The 21,295-nt window shown below is 37.4% G+C and overlaps 1 protein-coding gene across 2 annotated transcripts in view; it reads right to left on the bottom strand.

Annotated features, from left to right (window-relative positions):
- Positions 1-21,295, bottom strand: part of opcml (opioid binding protein/cell adhesion molecule-like) — a 449,624-nt gene that overhangs the window by 253,625 nt on the left and 174,704 nt on the right. The window contains exon 2 of one of the 2 annotated variants that reach the window (XM_085288302.1): positions 18,748-18,823. In XM_085288302.1, the coding sequence (XP_085144428.1) occupies positions 18,748-18,823 (76 nt within the window). Of the gene's footprint in view, positions 1-18,747; positions 19,745-21,295 lie in introns of those variants that run through there. The other variant, XM_085288301.1, reaches the window with a different exon arrangement.

The raw sequence follows: 21,295 nt of genomic DNA, 5'->3' as shown, positions 1-21,295 counted from the left end.
AGTTTATTGCACTTTTTTGCAATTAATGTAGTTATATGGACTTAATGCATACATATTATTAAAATATGGGCTATAACAGTTGTATTGATGTATAGCAACTTGAAATGCTCCCAAAAGTGGCACTACAGCATGTAAAAATATAAAGTAAGATCTGGTGAACTTGGTTCCATGGTCTTAAAGGGTTAAACAAGTCCATCAAAGTATGCATACATGGAAAAATGTTAAAAAAAAAAAGGTTTATTTCTTTAAAACCTAAAGGCTAAAGTTACTCTGATCATATTATCAGATATTTACACAGTATTAACACAGAGCTGTTTCTTATTAATTGAGTTGGTCTACTTTAACAATACAAAAAATGGGCTGAAAATATACACGCGCACACACACACACACACACACACACACACACACACACACACACACACACAACTACACTAAACATCCATGTGATTGCTATGTAAGAATCAAAAACAAAAAAAGAACATTTCCCCTAGAAATATAATTCTCCATTCAAAAATTTAAAATGGCCCATCTCCACAGTCCTGGACACTGCACTAAATATAACATGTTCGGCTTTAAAGTTTTATTTATATAGCTAATTACCCACAACCCAAGGCTTTCAAGATTTTTATTATTGTAGGATTAAAACCCTAAAATATTAGAAAGATAGTCCCAAAATAATCCCATCAAATCAGTTGACCCGATATAATGTGGCAACACTCGGAAGGAAAAACTCCTTCCTAACAGGAAGTAACCTGTGTCCAACTAGACACAGTGAGGGCAGACATCTGCTGTGACTGCTTGGGGGTGAGGGAAAAGAAAAGACAGTAGAAGGAAACCACTCTTACTATGGGAGAGAGTGAGAGAAGTTCAGAATTTTATAATTACTAATAATCATTAGTAATTAATGATTATTAGTATTCAATAGTTGTATATATATATATATATCTGCATAAACACAGAGAGTGAAAAGGGTGGTTGAAGGATAAATGCTCTGTTTGCCACAAACCAAGGAATGAGTTGCAGTGAAAGGCAAGACATCAAAAAAACAAAAACAATTTTAAGCCTAATTTTAAAATCAGAGAAATTGTATGTGTCTTAATTCCAAACTTAATTCAATTCAACTCAATTCCTTAATTCCATAAAAGACGACCCTGATGGCTAAAAGCTCAATTTCCTGATCTACTTTTCAAAAATAAATACAAGTTGGCCTGCAGTCTAAGAGCTCTATATGGATAATATGGTAATAGGATAAGGCCTGATTGTTCAAGATTTTATATGTAAGGAGAAAGACTTTCTAAATTTAACAGGGAGTCACTTAGGACAAGGTAATATGCAAATCATTTGGTCTCTATTTCTAGTTCCTGTTGGATTCTCACTGCACCGATCTGGATCAACTGTAGACTATTAAACAACCAGATAATAATGAATTTAAATAGTCTAGCTTAGGAGCGACAAATGCATGAAATAACTTTACAGCAAAAGTGTGTTGTTTTTCTCCACTGGGCTTTCTTGTCAGTAATCTTGATTGCTGTCCATGCCTGCCTACTCTGAAAATGATTTTATTTTTAAATTTAATCCTCTGTGTTTTCTTCATTTTATAGAGATTAAGGTCAACCTCCTCAGGTAAATTCCCTAAAGCCTTTTGATACTTTGACAGGATCCTTGAGCTAGCCACTATTTCTAGAATTTCTGGATAATACCTCCCACCCACTCCATGACGTGCTGGCTAGTCACAGGAGCATCTTCAGTGAGAGACTGAGATTACCCAAATGCACCACTGAACGACACAGGAAATCATTCCTCCCTGTACAACTCCTCCATCTAATGAACAGTACACAGTGCAATAGTAACACCCTTTTGCACATCCTATACATTATACAGTTTAGAGTAAAATGTCAACCATATATATTTAACCTCAGTAATATTATGGATATTTATAAATGAGCTATTTGTATATACTAGAGCCATTTCTTACATTTTGTAAATGCTGTAATATATTCATCCATCCATCCATTCGCTTCTGCTTATCCTATAATATATTGTGTTATTTAATTAATTCAGTCTGTTACTGTTACTGTCTTGGAGGAACTATAACCCACACAATTTCCTCAGGTATTATTAAAGTATATCCACAATTGGTAGATCTCTAGTTAGAGGAAGAAGAGTGAAGAAGAAAATGGGTGTTGTGTATCTGCCAAGTAAAGGCAATTAAAAACTAGAGTTGCTCAGAGAAGTGTTCCTCCATTGGTAGTCATACTCAAGATATCCATTCAAATAAATTGTAGGTAGAACTGTGAAATAGAGCAGCAGTAGATGAACAGTATCAAAGAAACTGCTTTGTTACTATTGTCTGTTTACAGAAATCTTTAGCTCACACCTCTTTCAAGTGACACCATGCATGCATATACTGTAACAGGTACAGCTGAAACAACATGCAGGCTATAAGACTCAACAATTGCATAAGGACAAGGATCTCCTCTCTAGTGAAGGTGGACAAGTTTAAAAACATAGGGTCAAACATCCAAAGTAATGGACAAGGCAAAGAGAGATCAATGCATATGAAAGCGTAGTGTGTGGAGTATAAGGGTGATTTGTGACAGAAGTATCAAGAGAGAAATGTGAGATTTACCCAATGGTTGTGAGGCTTCTTATGATTTGCTATGACGTATGTTTTTAAGAAGCTGAAACTGACAAAAAGACATGAGGCAGTGCTTAAACTGTTAAGATTTTCACTGGGAGTGACCATGGTGAACGGCATTAGAAATAAATAAATGTTTAAAAAACACTACTATCTCAGTGGATTTGTGATGTAGCCCTTGTACATCTGTAGCTGTTCAATTATGACAAAAATCAAAATGATGTTATTGATCATAATACATTTTTATTTAACAAGATTATACATCTACTTAAAATGAATCTTAAGTATTATGTTTTCATATTCATGGGAAGCCAATTTAGTAATTGGAAAACACTGTAAAGAGAGGCCATTAACTGGGTCAGATGATTGATTTATGTATGTCACGGTCGTACGGTCCTCCCCGGGCGATCTGGATTTTTGTGTGTATTTTCTCTCAGTCTCTCCTCTCTCCCAGGCGCGGGGTTTGTTTACGGAAGTTCGCGCTTCCGGGGAGGGCGTGGCTCGGACGACCTTCCACCCGGAAGCTCCGCCGCTCGGCTGTGGCCTCACCTGCATTTGATTGCTCTGCCAGCTGCTTCTAATCAGCCTCCATCCCAGAACTGCGGTATATAAGGACGATGCGCAACAACAGTTGACGTTGGATTATTATTCCAAGCTGGTAACACTCGTTACTTAAGGGAAGTTGATAGTCGGTTAAAGAGCTCTGCTAATTCTCTGTTTTGCTTTGTCTTCACCTAGGAGTTTGGCTCAGAGAGGAGGACCAGGAAACAACTCACGCTCGGGGTTGCACAGACGAAGGAGCACTTGGGGATTTTACCTGAAACACCTATTTGGATAGCACCTTTAACTGTTTGTGACACCTCTTGGACACTGTAAATAAACGCACTGTTCACCCTGCTAACCTGAGCTCCGCATTTTGGGTCCTCTTTTTCTCCTGCAACCTTGACAATGTAGCTTTGTTTGCTATAAATGCATTTAAATCTCTTGACATTCAATCTTACTTTTTTACTCAAAAGCAAAACATCAAATATGAAAAGGTTTGTCAAAAGCTGTTAACCAGACTCTTAACATTGAAATGAAAATCATCATTTCAATACAGCAGTAATACACTATAAGCTGCTGGTTAATGTTAAACACAATTAAATTGGTTCTTGATTGTTGTGCAACATCACTTGTTTGCTCTGCACTGCTAAGGGAAGTTGTTTATTTGGACATAAACAATGGCAAGTACTCAGGGCAGAGGTTAGCACTTTTATGAGTTAATAGACCAAAAATCAAGTTGAGTTGAGGTGGACTGATTTTTTTATTATGAACAAAAAAGTCCTTCTGCTAAATTGGCTTTATTGATTTTTCAAAGTTAAACACTGAATGTCAGAAAGGTTTTACAGTAGCTGGTTTTCCAACTAATGGACCTACATTTATTATCTAATATTTTTCTGGTAAGAAGATAGTGTATTCCACAGGGTAGGAAAGTTTCCTTATGACTAGATGGTGACATACTGACTGGAAAAATAGAACAAGCAAGCAGCAAACAGCTGCCACTAAAACATGCTGTTAGTTTTTAACCCAGCTGTATGGGGTAGCAGTGGTTTAACAGAAAACTCTCGTGCCTATAAATAAAATGTATTATTATTATTATTATTAAACCCAACAATCATATGACTCATTATGAGCAAGCACTTTGACCACAGTGGGAAGGAACAACGTCCTTTTAACAGGAAGAAACCTCCGGCAGGACCAGGCTCAGGGAGGGCCGGCTATCTGCCACGACTGGTTGGGGTGAGAGAAGGAAGACATGACAAAAGACATGCTGTGGAAGAGAGCCAGAGATAAATAACAAGTATTAATCAGTTATTCAGTCTGAGGTATGGCAAAATGCCAAAACCTCTCAGTTTTTCTGATTTGTGGTTTCTTGATTTGCACTATAATTCATGCTATCTTTTCTCACAGCTTGCTCTAAAATAACAATACATGATTCTGTGTATCACAGCATCTCATGTAAAGGGTGTTGAATACTCTCCTCTCCTCCAGCTATCACTGTCAATTTGCCCTTGACCAAGCAAGTGAACTCTTCAATGAGCCACTGATGCTGTGGCATATCCCATGTGTGAATTCTGCATGAACGCGAACTAAGTGCAGTGAAAGTTGTTGTGCTGTGGGAAATATGAAACTACTCTCAGATGGCTTTCTTTTGGATACAGATATACTAGAACATGGTCTTTTGGCATATACCTCTTTGAAGAAGTCATCATTTTCATAAATATTGATTTTGTGCCAGAGAATAAATTACCATTATATATTTTTAGCAAACTGGTACTGAAGCTTCATAGTGAAGTTTGCTTTTGCAAAGTATTAGCATGAAATAAATACATATGAAATATAAGAAAATAAAAACCTTGGTCCCTACAGCAAGGGAAACCGGTGGCTTTTTTATACTAGGGCACGGGCAGAAAACACAACTAAATAAAAAGCTATTTTAAAAAAAAAGATTTTTCTCCTGTGTATGAGCTAGGTATTTACAAAATTTTTAAAAAAATGAAAAAATGAACAGCCTGAGATGCCACATGCACACTTTTACAACACTAGACAATTCATCCACTATCTCCACAGGAATACCTTCCTGTAAATAAGATATATCTCGTTTTTAGCTAAATTTATAAGGAATAAACTACAAGAAAAGAGTGGAGACAATTTATTTTTGGACGAGATGTTTGTGCTGTCCAGCCTCATCTTCAATGTCCAATTACTCATCAATTCCTCAGTTGGAAATAATTGCCCACTAACACTTTTTCCTTCTGCATCTTTCTGACTGTTTAGTCACTGTTGTGCATTTATCTTCGATCAGTGTCATTGCTGTCATGGCTGGTATGTAGAGCAGGGCGATATGACCAAAAATATTTATCACGATATACATTTGAAAATTTGCGATAACGATATAACTGACGATATAATTGACACTAGACAAAATACTTTACAACTCCACAACTTTATTAGTGCAAAAAACCCCATCAATGTATTTTCACTTAAACAAGCAGCTGTTTTTTATGTGCATTAAAGTTATATAAAAATGTAACAGTGCAAAATCCTTGCTGACAGTTTAACCAAAAGGTATTTCCAGTGGAAATTGGCTGACATATCCTCAGCATAACCATGTATAATATCCACAAAACTTAAAAAGAGGTTATACACACAATACGGTAATATTATGTTGAAGCACAGTACATATCACTCCGCGAGGCGCCTGCCTACGATAGCCGTAATGTTCCGACAATCCATCAAGCGGTGCGGGTTTGTAGCTTAGCAAAGTTGTACTAAAACATTTGACAGATTTTTGAGCGCCGTGTACGACATAAAATCGTTTCGAGGTCAGTAAACACAACCAGAATTCATACATACAGTAAGGCACACGAGATTATAAGGGGCACTGACAATTTTCTGAAAAATCAAAGGACTGATTTTAAGTGTGACGTATTTTCCAAACAACACTGTAATAATGACGGCCCGCTAGCATGCTCTACCAAAAATAGTGCTTTCTTGTGTATCTGACGGACAAAAGCTAAACCAGTTCCACACCACTGAAGTTGCAGCATTTTTACAAACCAGTTCTGGTTCATCATTCAACGATCCACTTTCGCTCTTCTCATTCTGCGTCACCACCATGTGCGTATGTAAACAAAGGCACTGCGCATGCGCGTTTTACCCATATTCTATTGCGATATTTCATTTTCCTATCGTTGCCCAAAATTACACCGGTATTACTGTGAAAGGTATGATATAGCCCAGCCCTACTGGCATGTACCATTGGCAGAAGATTTACAGTCTCAAGAGCATGGACTACATTCTAGGACACGCGTAGTTTTTCTAGGAAACCTGGACAAAGCCATAGAAGGCCCTTAACCCATCAGAAGGAGCAATATGCACTCCTTTTAGCAAAGAGGAACAGGATGAGCACTGTGAGCGCTCTACAAAATAATCTCTGAGAAGCAACTAGTCTCAATGTTCACCCTGATCAAACAATCAGATAACATGATTGATTGATTGATTCATTCATTGTTAATTTACTTCAAACATGTAAACAATATACAGGTACATTAAAATCAGTTAATATTTAGTCAGCTTCCTTACTGATATAATCTGTAATAAAAATAGTGAACAGATTTCTGATATACTATAATATCACATCATGAATTTCTTTAAATAGAGACATTCACTCAATTTCAATGTTTTCCCTTTCTTTATAGTTCGAGAAGATCATATTTTTATAACTCTTTTTGAACTGTTTTATGTTTGGACATTGCTTTAATTCCATATTCAGACTGTTCCACAGTTTCACTCCATGAACAGAAACACAAAAGCTTTTTCTTGTAGTACGTGCCTTCCCTTTTTTAAAGTTACAAAAACCCCTTAAATTATAACTTCTTTCAAAACATGCAGATGGTTCGAGGACCCAACATTATCTGCAGGGCCTTGTGCTCACTATATATGTAAAAAAAATTCCTCTCTCACCCTTTGCGGGGCAGTTTTTATCCTCCAAGCTCAGGTTCACTACCAGATGCTTGGGTGTCCTGCAGAGTATCTTTGCTGTTCCTAGGACTGCGCTTTTCTCGACAAAGAGCGTGGCTGTTGTTCCTGGTATCTGCTAGAGCTATTGGCTTTGGAGGTTACTGCGTGTGTGTGTGTGTGTGTGTGTGTGTGTGTGTGTGTGTGTGTGTGTGTGTGTATTCCTGTATTCCATTTGCTTGGAATATTTAACATTTCATAATTGCACAAATTCTGAACATGATTCCCAAAGACGTGGGGGAAGGGGATCAATCTGAAGCGAATCAATTAATTACAGCCAGTGGTTTCAACCACTTATTTGTCTAATGTGGTATGACATTCTTCCCAGATGACTCCTAGTCATTTTTATCCATATTAATGAGCACCATCAGCTGGCCGACTGAGACAAATTCCCTCCTTCCTTCCTTGTCTTCAGACAGTGAAATCTGGTTGTAATAATAAATCAAGGCCACTTATCGATTTCCAGTGCCTAAGTCAGAAACATACAGTAAACACTATGTGCATTAAAGTGGGACACTGCAGGGACCCTGCATTTTCCAAGATCGGTGCCTCACCTCTACTCAAATGAATGTTCTACCTTAAAACATATTAAAAAAAGACTAGTTTTGATTGCATTGGTCAATATATTTTTTTTACAAAAGGGAGTTATTTTCAGGCATTGACATGCATGTTACTGAGATGTGTGTAAGATCTGTGACAAGATCTGTGACATTTCGCATCAAATCTTCTTATAAGCTAAGGCTGACAGTTAAGGCTCATTTACAGCCATATTTACTGCATTCTGTTGGTAATTGACGAATGTAGCTTGGTTTGTGCTGACGTTGTTCCAGTAGTATTAGTTAAGTCTTATCACTATACTACCCTGAGCATTTTGAAGGCAACTGAAAAATATTATGTCAACCCCATACTTGATTCTAAGTATAGCTGAGCCGCACTATCCTTGAAGCAGCATTAGCCAGGGAACAGAATCAATGGGAAGCACATTTCCCTGGCATATTCCTCCATTAGGGGGATCTGTTTTGGTAGAGGGCCGACGGCTGAGATCCAGGACTCAAGGAGAGACGGGAGAGTTAGAAATGATTTGCCAGGTCACCGGAGGCCAATACTTTGTTGTGACAGATGGTCAGAGATGTCTCAATGAGGGAGGAGAGATCTTGAGTGGAATGAACTAAGGATATAATGCTGGAGTTTCCAAGAGCTACATTAATTAACAGTTCATCAGCTTATATGCCATTACTTCAGATAAATGTCGAATGATGAAAATCCTTTTCCGTTGTGCTCGTGGCTGCAACAAGTAACAATCACCTCTATTGGGGAATAACTGCAAAGTGAAAAGTTATTTTGGTTTTGGTTTTACATTTTGGTTTCTACTTGAGCGGTAATTCTGAGGTGCCTCTGACTGCTGTGACCAAAAAGTTTCCAGAGGTGCAAAAAGCAGATTCTCAAAATGCAAACCCTGTGCCCACTTATATTAACAGGCAAAGAGTGTGCTGACACCACATACGCAAGCTTTCTAATATGACTTGTATTGCCCCTAGAGAGGATGCCCTATTTTTTCAGCATTCCATTCCTAAAAGAAAAAATATACAACAAAAGGACAAGTAACATTCCTCATTAATAAATATATAATCAACTTTTGCTTATATGCACATCGAGAAAATTTCTAAATCAAATTCTTGTCTTAAAACCACAAAGAGGTTAAAACTGGAGAGAATCAGATTTTACTCATTATTTTTGAAAATATATGCAACTTGGTGTTCTTAAGTCTAACCACCTCTCCTCTTCTTTAGAGGTTGACATTCTATACTGTATTCCTATGTAATATATTATTTGTGTTCACACTGCACACATGTAAAAAGACAGGCAGACATGGAGATTTCATAAGTACATTTTAGTTCTCCTTGAAAACTGACAAACTAATAAACAAAACTCTCAATGATGATATTTTGATTTCAAAGAGATTTTAAATGAAAGAAAACTCATGCACAAACAGATAATAGTGGTAAATGCATTCTATGTAATGAGTACTATAGTTACCTTGTCTATATGCATTGCAAATCTTACCAGTATTGCTGTTTAAATTTCAAGGCCACTTTTTTTTTCATAAAAAGCTGCTTTTGTGATTGGAAAAACAGCAAATAGATCATAATCAAAAATTCCAACATTTGGAATTTTGGAAAAGCGACAAGAAGTGGAGGTAACTGAACTTTCTTAAAGTAATAAGATATTCAGGTAAATTGTGCCACTGGACTTAAACCTGATGATGTAGGAATTTTCTCACACAGAAAAAAATACTCTTATGCACCACACTTTCATACATAAATGTATACATCATACAGTATTATATTACTTTTCCTCAATGCTTGCTTCAATTGATGAGTAAGAGAGATGTGCTACAAACAATATGGAAAAGGTAGGTGCCTGGCAGAATGTGGCATGAATGGAAGGTGCTCCTGATGAGTATTAATGATATCAGAAAAATGCACCCAAACATGCACAAGGTGGGGACAGCAAAGACAGGCTGTAATGGATGTGGCTGGCTCTCACTAGTGGAGAATCTAGTTGGACTGCAACACAGCGCATAGGTTTCTGGGTATTAAAAATTAATGACTATCTCAGTGATTTACGACAACACAGGATGCTGAAACTCAACTCAACCTTCCTCAAGATGGATGCCTAGGTTGTGATAAAGGAAGACGATGCAAGCCTGGTGGACTACTGGTGAGTGGGACATCAGAACTTGACTCTCAGTATCTGCAATATCCAGAGGTTTTCACCTTGATGACATGATCTACATGACATTTACCCCATTAAGTGTTGAGAATGGTATAAAGACTAGAATTAAAGATCACTAATTAATATATCTGGATTTAGAAAGTATTTTACTGACACAATGCATTTTCTGTCCATATATGTCTGAATCCATATAGGTCAAACTTAACACTTGTTCCACTGAATGAAAGAAAACAAAATGGCTGAAGAGAGAGCTTAGCATCTCCATGCTTGTTAGCCTACCCTTAGGCTTTCCATTTTAATACGTCCTTGTCCGCTCATATTCCTGATACCATTTTTAGCTGTGACTATCTTCCTAATAGTGTACTCATAGTGCAGTACAGTGTTTTAAGTCAACGTCTGTGAACTTGTGAACATTAAACAAGAAGTTGACAGAGAGGCAGGAGGTAGTTAAATGATATTTACAATCATGAGATATGACTTGCTGACTTAAAAAAAAACACTGTAGGACTGCAAAGAGGTCTAAGTAGCATGAATCATTTCTTTCTTATGAAAAATGGCACAAGCTTTAAGTAATTCTATACAATTAAGCTACTGTTGCTTTGGCTGTCTTTTTTCCTAGATGGCGCAACAGTCATGACTGATTGAAGCCTACACATATATAGTGTAGTTTCACAGGGCCATGGATACTTATTCAGTCAAGGAGTTCCTTTGCTTTGAATAATGTATGGGGCTCATTTATGCAGGAAAAGAATAGGAAGTTTAGCATTCCAGTGTTTCTTGCCTCAAATGTTTCTCCAGGCCAATGATTTCCATTGGTGACTCAATGGTTTTGTCTTGGGAATAAGCAAAAGCCTGCCAAAATACATGATAGTTTCTACTGAATAACAGATAAGCCTATGGCCACAATTACAAATACACCTTTTACTAGAAATCAACCCTTCATTCTGTGTGCACTACATTCCCAGCCCAGTAAGTATGCATTTTAAGTACTGTGCAAACATATAATAACATGAAGACTGCTCAATATACTGGAGTTCTTTTGGTCAGTTCTACATGTCTTGATGTCTTTGTTTAGCAGTAAAAATGCTTTAAGATCCACTTCCACCTTGGATGACGAGGATAACAAGTAATTATGAGTAGCTTTCTCAGTCTCATACAACTGCAGTGATCACTGCAAAACAAATGTATAATATCCGTGTCCAGTATGTGTTTTGCAAGCATATAACTGCAGTAAACAAAATATACTATGATGCAACATCATTGTATAGTCATATCTATGGCAGAAATCAAATAAATAATCAAATAAGTATTAGAGCTATGACTAGCTATACTTATTGAAGAATCTCTCAGCTATTGGTACATTAGTTACCCCTTAGTCATCTTTGACTCTATATTCTTTAGTCTATGGAATAATATTATGGATGTCCTGTATTATCCAACCTACAAGACTTCAAGATATTACATTTTTATTTCTAAAACACAAAACAGCACCAGCAAAACCTCTTTGGATACCAGAAAATGCAAACTCACTAATCGTTTAATTTACTAGACACTTGACCTTAAAAATGATAGTGATTTTCCATTTAATTTAATCCCAGATTTCCTGTTCATTTTTCAGCACATAAAGTTCGTAGACTACGTGTTAGAAATTTCCATCTGAAAAAGCATACCAAAATTCAGTCAATAGTTTCACAACACTGAGGTCAACACAAATAACCTTAAGCTCTGTGGACAAGGGACTGAAATAAAAACCATGAGAAAAAGTAAATATATTTGTATTTATATAGAGCTAATTAACATGTATTTTAAGAAGTGTCTGCAATAGTGTCTAAAACTGAGCAATTGGAATATTATATTTCTATTACAACAGTTATTTGTACCTTATGTACCAATGGAAGAACCAGTTGTTTAACCCAACTACTGCTTTTGTAGTAATACCCCATAAGACAGCCTGATGTCAGACATAACAATGTCTCACTGTAAACATATATAGTGAGTCACCCAACCTGACTTGGTACAAAAGACAATTCAAATGACATCTTCTTAAAAAAGGTTGTGCCAGTTCCCAAGTTGCACCTTTGTTCAGACAGTCCTGACATCATACCATTCATTTCTCCACACTCTACTATACAATGCTAAAACAGAGAATGTGCCAAGGGTCAGCCACACAGTGTTTTAGCCATCTCTGCTGCTCATCTATCAAGCTGGGAGAAGTGCCACAGCGAGCCATATTCCAAATGGTCTGTCAGTGAAATATTCAGTGGCAGTGAAGGAAAGCAGAAGCTCTCTGTTGATATTTTCAGAGGTTTCTGAAGCAGAACAACAATGACTTCATGTTTACCCCTCATTGATAATGAGACTTAAGCTAGAGACAGAGCTCTCCTCAAGGATAATGGTTATATCTAAAACAGGATTTACCACCTACCTACTCAAACAGATTCCAGCCAGACCTCCAATCAGTGTCTCATAAAATATCAGCTGGATGACTGCATCCCAAAGCCACTGCCATGAATATCAACAGTGACTCGCAGAACACAGAGGAAATAAAGGCATGAATGATGCAGAGTGTTTGTGGTTATCAAACAGGGTAGGTCCATCCTGCGTGACCCATTCATTTCCACTGTATTCTCATCACTGCCAGTGCAAACAGAGATGAGAAAGAATAACCTTTAAATATGGACAACTCCCATATCATTGAAGTGATTCGATTTGGGTAGCTGAATATACACCAAAGAATACACCAAAGTGTCTTGATGCATGCTCAATCATCCAGGTAAATAGATCCCAAAAGTTAATTCTGTTCATCTGGATGTAGCGTTTTCAGTGGGGGAAAAACAATCCCACTGAAAATGCTACATCCAGATGAACAGAATTAACTTTTGGGAATACACCAAAGAGCAACATCTCACGTAGAGTTAAAGATACAAACAAAATGACACTACCAAATGGCCGTGAAACACTCTACAGTTAAATAAAAGACCAGCAGTAACTCAGATGTCAGCCATATTCTGTTGTCCTTGGGTTTTCACTAGTTCAGGATAGTGTAAATCACATGCATGTCTTGCCCTACCAGTGGAGCTCCTCACTTGCAGGTGAAAATAATTGAATGGTGACACCTTGTGCCACAGAGGTGTCTTTCAACTACTAAATATAACTTGAGAAACATTTGATAAGAATTGTAGCTTAGCATGAGTGCTGTGGATAAAAATCACGTGTTCCTCACATTTATTACAAAAACTCTCAATTTAAAGTAATTTGAATTCTTTATTGTTTTTTACTTTCAGTAATTATTTACATGAAACAACAGCTGGCATGGTGATATGTAAACCTGCTATGTATTACAAACTACTCAGTTCACTAGCCATGGCATTTCAATGGGCATTAGCAAGTCTAGTTAGGTGCTTTAGCCTGAAGGTAGTATGACTAAGCCTTCTGTACATGTTTTTATAGAGCAGGTAAATTGTAAATTATATTCATTTATATAGAACCTTTCTAAACTTACTATTAACTCAACATATTTTACAATTATGCTTTAAAGTATATGGTACATTCATGCAGTACAACCATGAACGTAATAAGCATAAACACAGGGATGGGTTGTTAATTGTAAATAAATATTGTTAGTACACTATTTTACTCTCTATTCAGTGTCCACTGAGCCACTGGCAGTGCAATATAGTGCTCTCTGGCTCCAGAACTGGTAATATTGTTCCAAATTTTTCACAGTACTACTGCCTACTATCTCCATCGCAATATGCAGCACAACCACTTATCTTGGTACTTAATGATTGCCACAAGTCATTCACTAAACAAGTAGAAGCAGATAGAGTGCTGTAAAAATTATTTTCTCCCTTGGAGATTTATTTCCATTTATATTTTGAGAATTTGTTTTTTTCTTTGCAAATAACACACAAAATGTGAATTTTCCTCAAATCATGTTTTTTTTTATTTGTTAAACAGGGTGTTTTTAAATGATCGTTTCATTTATTAAGAAAAAAAAATTAAACTCAAGATCAGTTGAAAAGCAAAGTCAGTGTGGAAAGGGTTACAAATGCATTTTAAAGCTTGGGGAATCCAGTAATCTTTACTGAGTCATTATCCACAAATAAAGAAAACCTTCAAGAGTGGAGAACCTTCCCAGGAGTGGCCAGCCTAACAAAATTACTCTAACAGCATATTGACAACTCATTCAGGAAGTCACAAAAGAACCGAGGACTGCGAGCCTCACTTGCCTGAGTTTAGCTCAGTATTCAGATTTAACAAAAAGGAGACTGTGTTATTTTTCGCCAGGAGTGTTTTTTGCGTGGAACTCTCCCATGTACGCCATTTTTACCCAAAGACTCATTTCAAATTTGCCAAAAAACATACACATCTTCAAGATCTCCAAAGGGGTAAATATTCTGTGCAGTGACAAGTCAAAAGTTTTTGGTTTTTGGAAAAGTTCTGTCCAATTTCTAAAAAGAACATAATTCTAACAATCAAATGTGGTGGTGGTAGTGTGATGCTCTAGGGCTGTTTTGTTGCTTTAGGACCTAGGCACCTTGTTATAGTTGATGGAGTCATAAATTCTGCTCTCTACCAGAAATTCCAGAAAAAAAATGTCTGGGCCCTAGTTTTTGCCCTGAAGCTCAAGTCCACTTGGATTATGCAATTGGACAATGATCTGAAACACACCAGCAAGACCACTTCTGACTGGCTAAAAAGAGATGGCTTTAAATGGTCTAGACTTAAATCCACTTTAGATGATCTGGCATGACCTTACACAGGCCATGCATGCTCAAAACCCTCCAATGTGCCTCAACTGAAAACAATTCTCCAAAGACGAGTTGGCCAAATTGATATGAAAGACTCATTAATGTAGCACAACTAGTTATTAGGTTTGGGGGACAATTACTTCTTTGAATAGGCTCAGGTAGGTTTGCGTGAAATCGTCATTTTAAAACCGAATTTCTATGTATTCAACTCATCTATGTCCAATTATGAAAATATGTTCGGTAATCTGAAACATGTAAGGGTGACAATTTAAAAAAAAAAAAAAACAAAGAAAAGAAATCAGAGTAGGGGGTAAATACCTTTTGACAACACAGTATTTATTATTCAGAAAGAAAAGAGAAATGCTTGTGCAAAAATGCTGGGATTACCCGCAGCTGCACATTCTACCTTAAAGACAGTCATACCTGTATAATATACACATACTGGCTTTAAACTGATTTGTTTTTCTAATATGTGCAACCCAGGGATTTTTTTCGTGGTGATCTGTGTATTTGTGGAAAAAAGTCATATTGTTTCTAAAGCTGAGCTGAATGATGCTAATTATTCTGCTGCTCACATCTTCTGAAGTTCCCACTGGCAGTGGCTTTCTTTATGTCAGAATGATACTGCTTTGTGTTGCCCTTGACTGTCTTAATATTAAAGCTTAGTCGAAGCAAAATAACCTTTGAGAAATTCTTCTACCTACAGCTCGGAAGCAGCAATCGTTCATTTAAAATGTATTGCCAGAATCACATTAATGCTGTACCTGGAATAAAAGCTTTTAACTCTTGACAACCTGCTGCTGTCACTTGGCTCGCATCACTATATTTGATTCCTGATGTGAGATAGAAACACTTTCTGGTTCAGCTTGGAATGTATCATTGTTTGAATTTCTTGTTTTAGGACAACTTTGATAACCTGAAGAAATTTACTGTCAGGAAAATGCAACAAATGAGATCATGGCTGCCTTCCAAGCAATAATGCATTTCCCCAAATATGCAGTTTCTCAGTGCTATAATTTATTTGCAAATATGTGTTATTAGAATATAATTGTAGCAGTGTTTTAATCTTATTAAATGACTGTTTAATAAATACACAGACAGTGTTGCCATTCATGTCAAATGAAACAATCAAATCAGAGGTCAGCTCCACAACTGCCCTCATCCTCTGCCTCCAGTCCAAAACTTGCTGCCCCTGGTCCACCTCTCTAAGTCCAAATCTCAACACCTGCTGTCCTTCCAAGCTTCTGCATCTTTGCCATTTGGTTGATGAGGCTCATCACAGGCAAGGCAGAGGGGGCTCACAGCATCAGCCTTGCAGGGTGCTCTAGGCATGTAGCTGTCAAATGTGGACATGGACAATGCCATCGCATAGCAGCTCCACAGGCCTTATTCCCACCCACAGAAGCCAGCAAGGCGGAGGAGAATTATTTCTGTGTTGCTTTCATCATCATCCAGTGGCCCCTGCTTGGGGGAAAGCTCAAAGCAATGCATGTGGATGGCATGGTTTCCTACATTATGGACTGACTAGCTCACTGACAGCTCATCTTGCTCAAGGGCAGCGTATTGGATACACTGTGGCGCAGCACAGGGTTACTCTATTGTCAGCTTTTGGTTCAATTTCTAAACCTCTCTTTTAAAGATTGAACTTGGGGTCATGGCAGTGCAACAGGTTCTTTGATGACTTCTCTGCTGTGGGGTGTACATGTTAGGATAGGAAAAGGAGAATATTAAGGAGCCAAAAACCTAACATCTGCTACAGTCACAACCTTTTGCAGCTTGACATCAGCATGACAAAGGAGCTAGTGGATTTCAGCCAGTCACCATTCAGCGTGAGGAGTATGAAATGGCTGGTTTTAGTTAATCCAACAGGCTACCTAACAAGTTCTATTAATAATTTATACAGGCTAGAAATGACTAAAAGATTACCAGAGTAGAACAGGGGAGAAAAGATGAAGACTAGGCAGAGTTCCATCTTGGACTACATAGGGGTGCAACCAGTGTATGACACATGATGACCTTCCACATACTATAGCGTCCAAAAGACATTACAGTAATTCTAGTCCAAGTACCTCATGTCAGGCAGCCTAGAGTCATTTGAACTCTATTGCCCTACTCTGACAACCAAAGGTACTGAGCCACAGCATATAAACATAAGAATTTTACTACATAATTACATAGCCACAGAAGTTTGTCTATTGAGTTGCTTGTGAATTATACTTACATCTGCAGCAGAAACATTTTTCTTCATATGCTTCCTTCTTCACATTTACGGATTACATTATTTTCATGTGCTTACTGTCACAAACTTTCAGCATTTCATTTTCTGTATTTATTACAATTTCATCCTCATTCAAACTAAATTTAAAAATATCTAATTTCCAGATACAGGTAGGTAAAAAGTTAAAAGTACAAAAGTACAAAAGTTAAAAGCCACAGGGCGATCGTGGCTCAAGAGTTGGGCGTTCGTCTTGTAATCGGCAGTCCGATCGACAGTCTCGGTCGTTGTGTCCTTAGGCAAGACATTTCACCCGTTGCCTACTGGTGGTGGTCAGAGGGCCCGGTGGCGCCAGTGTCCAGCAGCCTCGCCTCTGCCAGTGCGCCCCAGGGCAGTTGTGGCTACAATGTAGCTTGCCATCACCAGTGTGTGAATGGGTGGATGATTGTGTATAGTGTAAAGCGCTTTGGGGTCCTTAGGACCAAGTAAAGCGCTATACAAATACACACTATTTACTGCGTAAACTTTGTAAATCCCAGAGGAAATGATGTAAATTAAGTCAATGTCAAGTCAATATGACAACCATAGTATATAATTTGCAATATTTTCATCCTCATCAAATCACTCATAATCCCATCCAAAGAGCATGAAGGCTCCCTTATAATTATGGAATTGACCACCCCTTTTAACATAGAAATGTTTCATCGCAGTCTGATAAAGATGAGCTCTTAAAGCTTGTAGGCAGTGGTTTCTCCAGCAAAGTGGCGTGCTTCACAGGTAAGTAAAAGAGCCATTGGAGTTGAAACATGAGTGACTTGCTTGCTTTTATTTATCTTTTCAGAACAGACCAATTTTTGGCAGAGATAATGAAATTCTAAATTGTCTACTTAAGTATGATTCACAAGTGACTCTCACATAAGAAAAAGATCCATATTAATTATTTTTAATTGTTAACAATGTGTGAAAGTTTAAAAACTATTGATCCAAACAATGTCAGAAAACAAAGCTACTGGATTAATGTGTTTCTCTACATATGTCACCAATCTATAAAATCTAATAAATACATATCATTTATTTTTACATATTGGTGTGTATTTATGTATGTATTCATGTGGGTAGGCAAATGTACCGTACCCTATCTGTCATTCTTTCACAGGGATTCTGAATTTCTAACACCGCACCTGCTTTATTCTGAAACAAAATGAACAGCAAGCCAGCAACACTCAAACAAAATAATCTCACAGTGCAGAGTGGGGAGATGAGAAAAAATAAAATATCATAAAATGCAACATTGACACATAGTTAAATCATATGCTGGAGTGCTATAATAGAACACAGATTCAAATATACAAGTGTTAAATCTGATAAGAACACTGTTAACCACTCAAAGTTCTTAAAAGATGAAAACAACACATAGTTTTTCACAAAGAGTATGAATAAAATGAAAATAAGTCATAATTGCATTTGTATTTGTATCACATGAGCAAATCAATAGTAGGGTACGCAACCCCTCCTAATTTTCAATTTGAGCACCTCAGCTCTGTGCATCCTCAACAAGACATTAACCAGTAAGATCAATAACATTCAAGGGCAATGAGCAGAATGGGCTAAACACCGAGTTAGGCATGCTATAACTTATCTTCTGCATGTGCACCTTTAAAACAAACAAGCACTAGTGCGTTCTTATATAGGTTATGGTGACCTTTAGTAACTCATGTAGTACCGGGCTTGATTAGCTGTTCGGACCAAGACATAGAAGCTATAAAGACGGAATCAGTTCCCGTGCTGCACAAGAGGAAATCATATTAGTGATGTGACAATGAAATATAATCCGAGACTTACTTTAAGACGGCGCTGTCTCCCTGTCTGACGGTGATGTTGTCTTTTAATACAGAATCCCCGCTTCTAGCTGGAACTCCTGCAGGTACAAGGAATAACAATTTAAGTCCGATGACGACAAGGCATTTCCCAGACACCGCCAGATAACCACAAATTCCCATGTTTTTATATCACTGCGCAACTTCCAAGGGAACTTGAATGTCTGATATTCCCCTTTGCGTTTTGAGCTAGGGACCGCAAAATTCCACTCCACAAACAAGACGCAGTATAGCCTGCTGGAACTGCGCTCGACCTGCTTTTGCTTCAAACGAAAAGCCTCGTTATGAAATCCCGTAACCGTGTCTTTGCGTCCGCCAGCCGCTCTAGGAAAATGACTTCGGAGGAGAGAGAAAAGCACCGTGTTTCTCAAAGAAATGCGCACCGTCTCCTCAGGTTCGAACTGTAATCGCCGTGAAATGGATGCTCTTGCACAGATGCATCAGCCAAGACTCCCTATATATTTTTTCCTCCTCTCCCTCGGTGTTTTCTTTCCTTGGTGCTGCACGGGGGACAATATTTAAAGCTGCAAATACTCAAACAAAAGGCTGAATTCGCTCTAATATCTTCTCTCTTGTTTAGCTCCTGGAGTACTCTCTCTCTCTTTCTCTCTAATCGCCAGGTAGCATCACTTGCATGTATTATGTGGAGCATATGGTCTGCAGCCTGCAGGGCTCGCATATTCATACAGTTAATAGACAAACGGATTCAGGAACCACCGTGCATCTTTCAGGGGCGTATATAGAGGACACTTTTATTTGGTCAGATGAAAATAATTATTTCTTAGGGGACTGATTACCACAGGAAGGAAACAGGCATTTAAAATGATATTACAATCTTAGCTTTCATTGGTATAAGATGGGACAGGCAACAAAAAAAACAAAAACGAAATTGGTCAATTTCACAGTCATTTCATTCAAACTGTTCCCATCAGAGTACGATTTATGATTACTTCGGAGCTTCACATTTGCCCCTCCTCCCACGGTAAGAAGTGCTTGAGGCATGATTTTTGTTGACGTAGGGTTTGATGATTCAAGTGACCAAGTGTTCTCAAATGAGATTACTGTTTCTCTGTTTTTTCGGGTCAAGGACAACTTCAAATGAATAGAATGGTGCTGTAAGAAAAAAAAATTATCATCCTCAAAAATGTTATTCTTAATATGAATTCCATCAAATGGGTCCTGTATTTCACAATTACCCCCCCCCCCCCAAAAAAAAAGGAACCAACAAAAAACAACAACTTTGTGTTAATCTGCTGTAAATATAAATTCCTTATATTTACACACACAGATTTGCGCTGTGTGTGCAAATCTGTTTTTATTATTATTATTATTATTATTATTATTATTATTATTATTATTATTATTATTATGGAGTAGAATGTGAAAACCATAAATTGAGGTTGGATACTTCTGATTTTCCATTAAAACAGTAATCACGTGACTATGTGCTCTGATAAATAGCCAGTCACCAGTTAAACCCTGTGAAATAGAGTCAGTTGATCAGAATGTCTTTCACCTTTATATTTCATACGAGAATTTATGAAATGCTGACAATTCATTCATTCAAAGTCTTACTTCAAAGTCTAGAACCATCAAAATTGACATTTTAAAATGTCATACTGACCTCTACCTGTAATGATTTACACTGATGTCTTTAATTAAAAGAAGCATCAATAACTTGTAGATTTTTACAAAAATCCAGTAGTGAATCATTTTAAATTAATGTTAACCACTTTTAAAGGCTGCAGGGCGTTTCTTTAATGTAAAATATATAAAGGTCTTAGTTCAACAGTTTAAAATGTTGAAATAAAAAATCTATCAACAGAATATGAAGAATTAACAGCTATAATATGCTAAAGACTTCTATGCATGAGTTCTGGATAAATATCCCCCAAGGTAGCATGCCAAGCAGTTGGTGCTCTCCCATATCAACATATAATACCTCTTTGTACTTAAGATGGAATAGCAAATTGATTAATTAATTAATGTCCAGTCTAACCACAATACAACTTCACAGAATAAAAATGTATTACTGTCAAGAAACATATTTTTAATATACACACATCCTGTCAAACATGTTGAAGAACAAGCAGTTAAAGAATGAAACAAAGAAAACAATGAATGAGGCATTTGGCAAGTGGCCACTGGATTCCATACCAATTGGAGATTGATGTTAAAGGCTGAGTCAAATTGGGCTAAGACTATGATAGCAATAAATAGGATCAAGACAAGCCACTGTGTGTTATGTTATGGTCAGTATTTTAAGAATATTCTGTATAGTGCACTTTTAGAGGAAAGTGTTAACATTAATGAGAAGCTGAACTTCACTGAGCCACATTGGCTTTGTTTACTAATGTGCTCTTGCTCTTTTCTCCGCTCCCCATCTGTATGCATGGAGGGGTTGCAGGCCACTAGGGATGAAAGTGGCACTTTGCTGTGTACCTAACAGAAGCTCTCACGATTACTATGACAGCTTTTGAGTCTCATAAGAAGATTGAACAAGATAATTTCTT

This window comes from Mchenga conophoros, linkage group LG10, assembly GCF_057382185.1.
Source record: "Mchenga conophoros isolate Kocher_MC1m ecotype Shallow Benthic linkage group LG10, M_conophoros_male_GT1.1, whole genome shotgun sequence".
Lineage (NCBI taxonomy): Eukaryota > Metazoa > Chordata > Actinopteri > Cichliformes > Cichlidae > Mchenga > Mchenga conophoros.
This window is presented reverse-complemented; position numbering and strand designations above follow the sequence as displayed.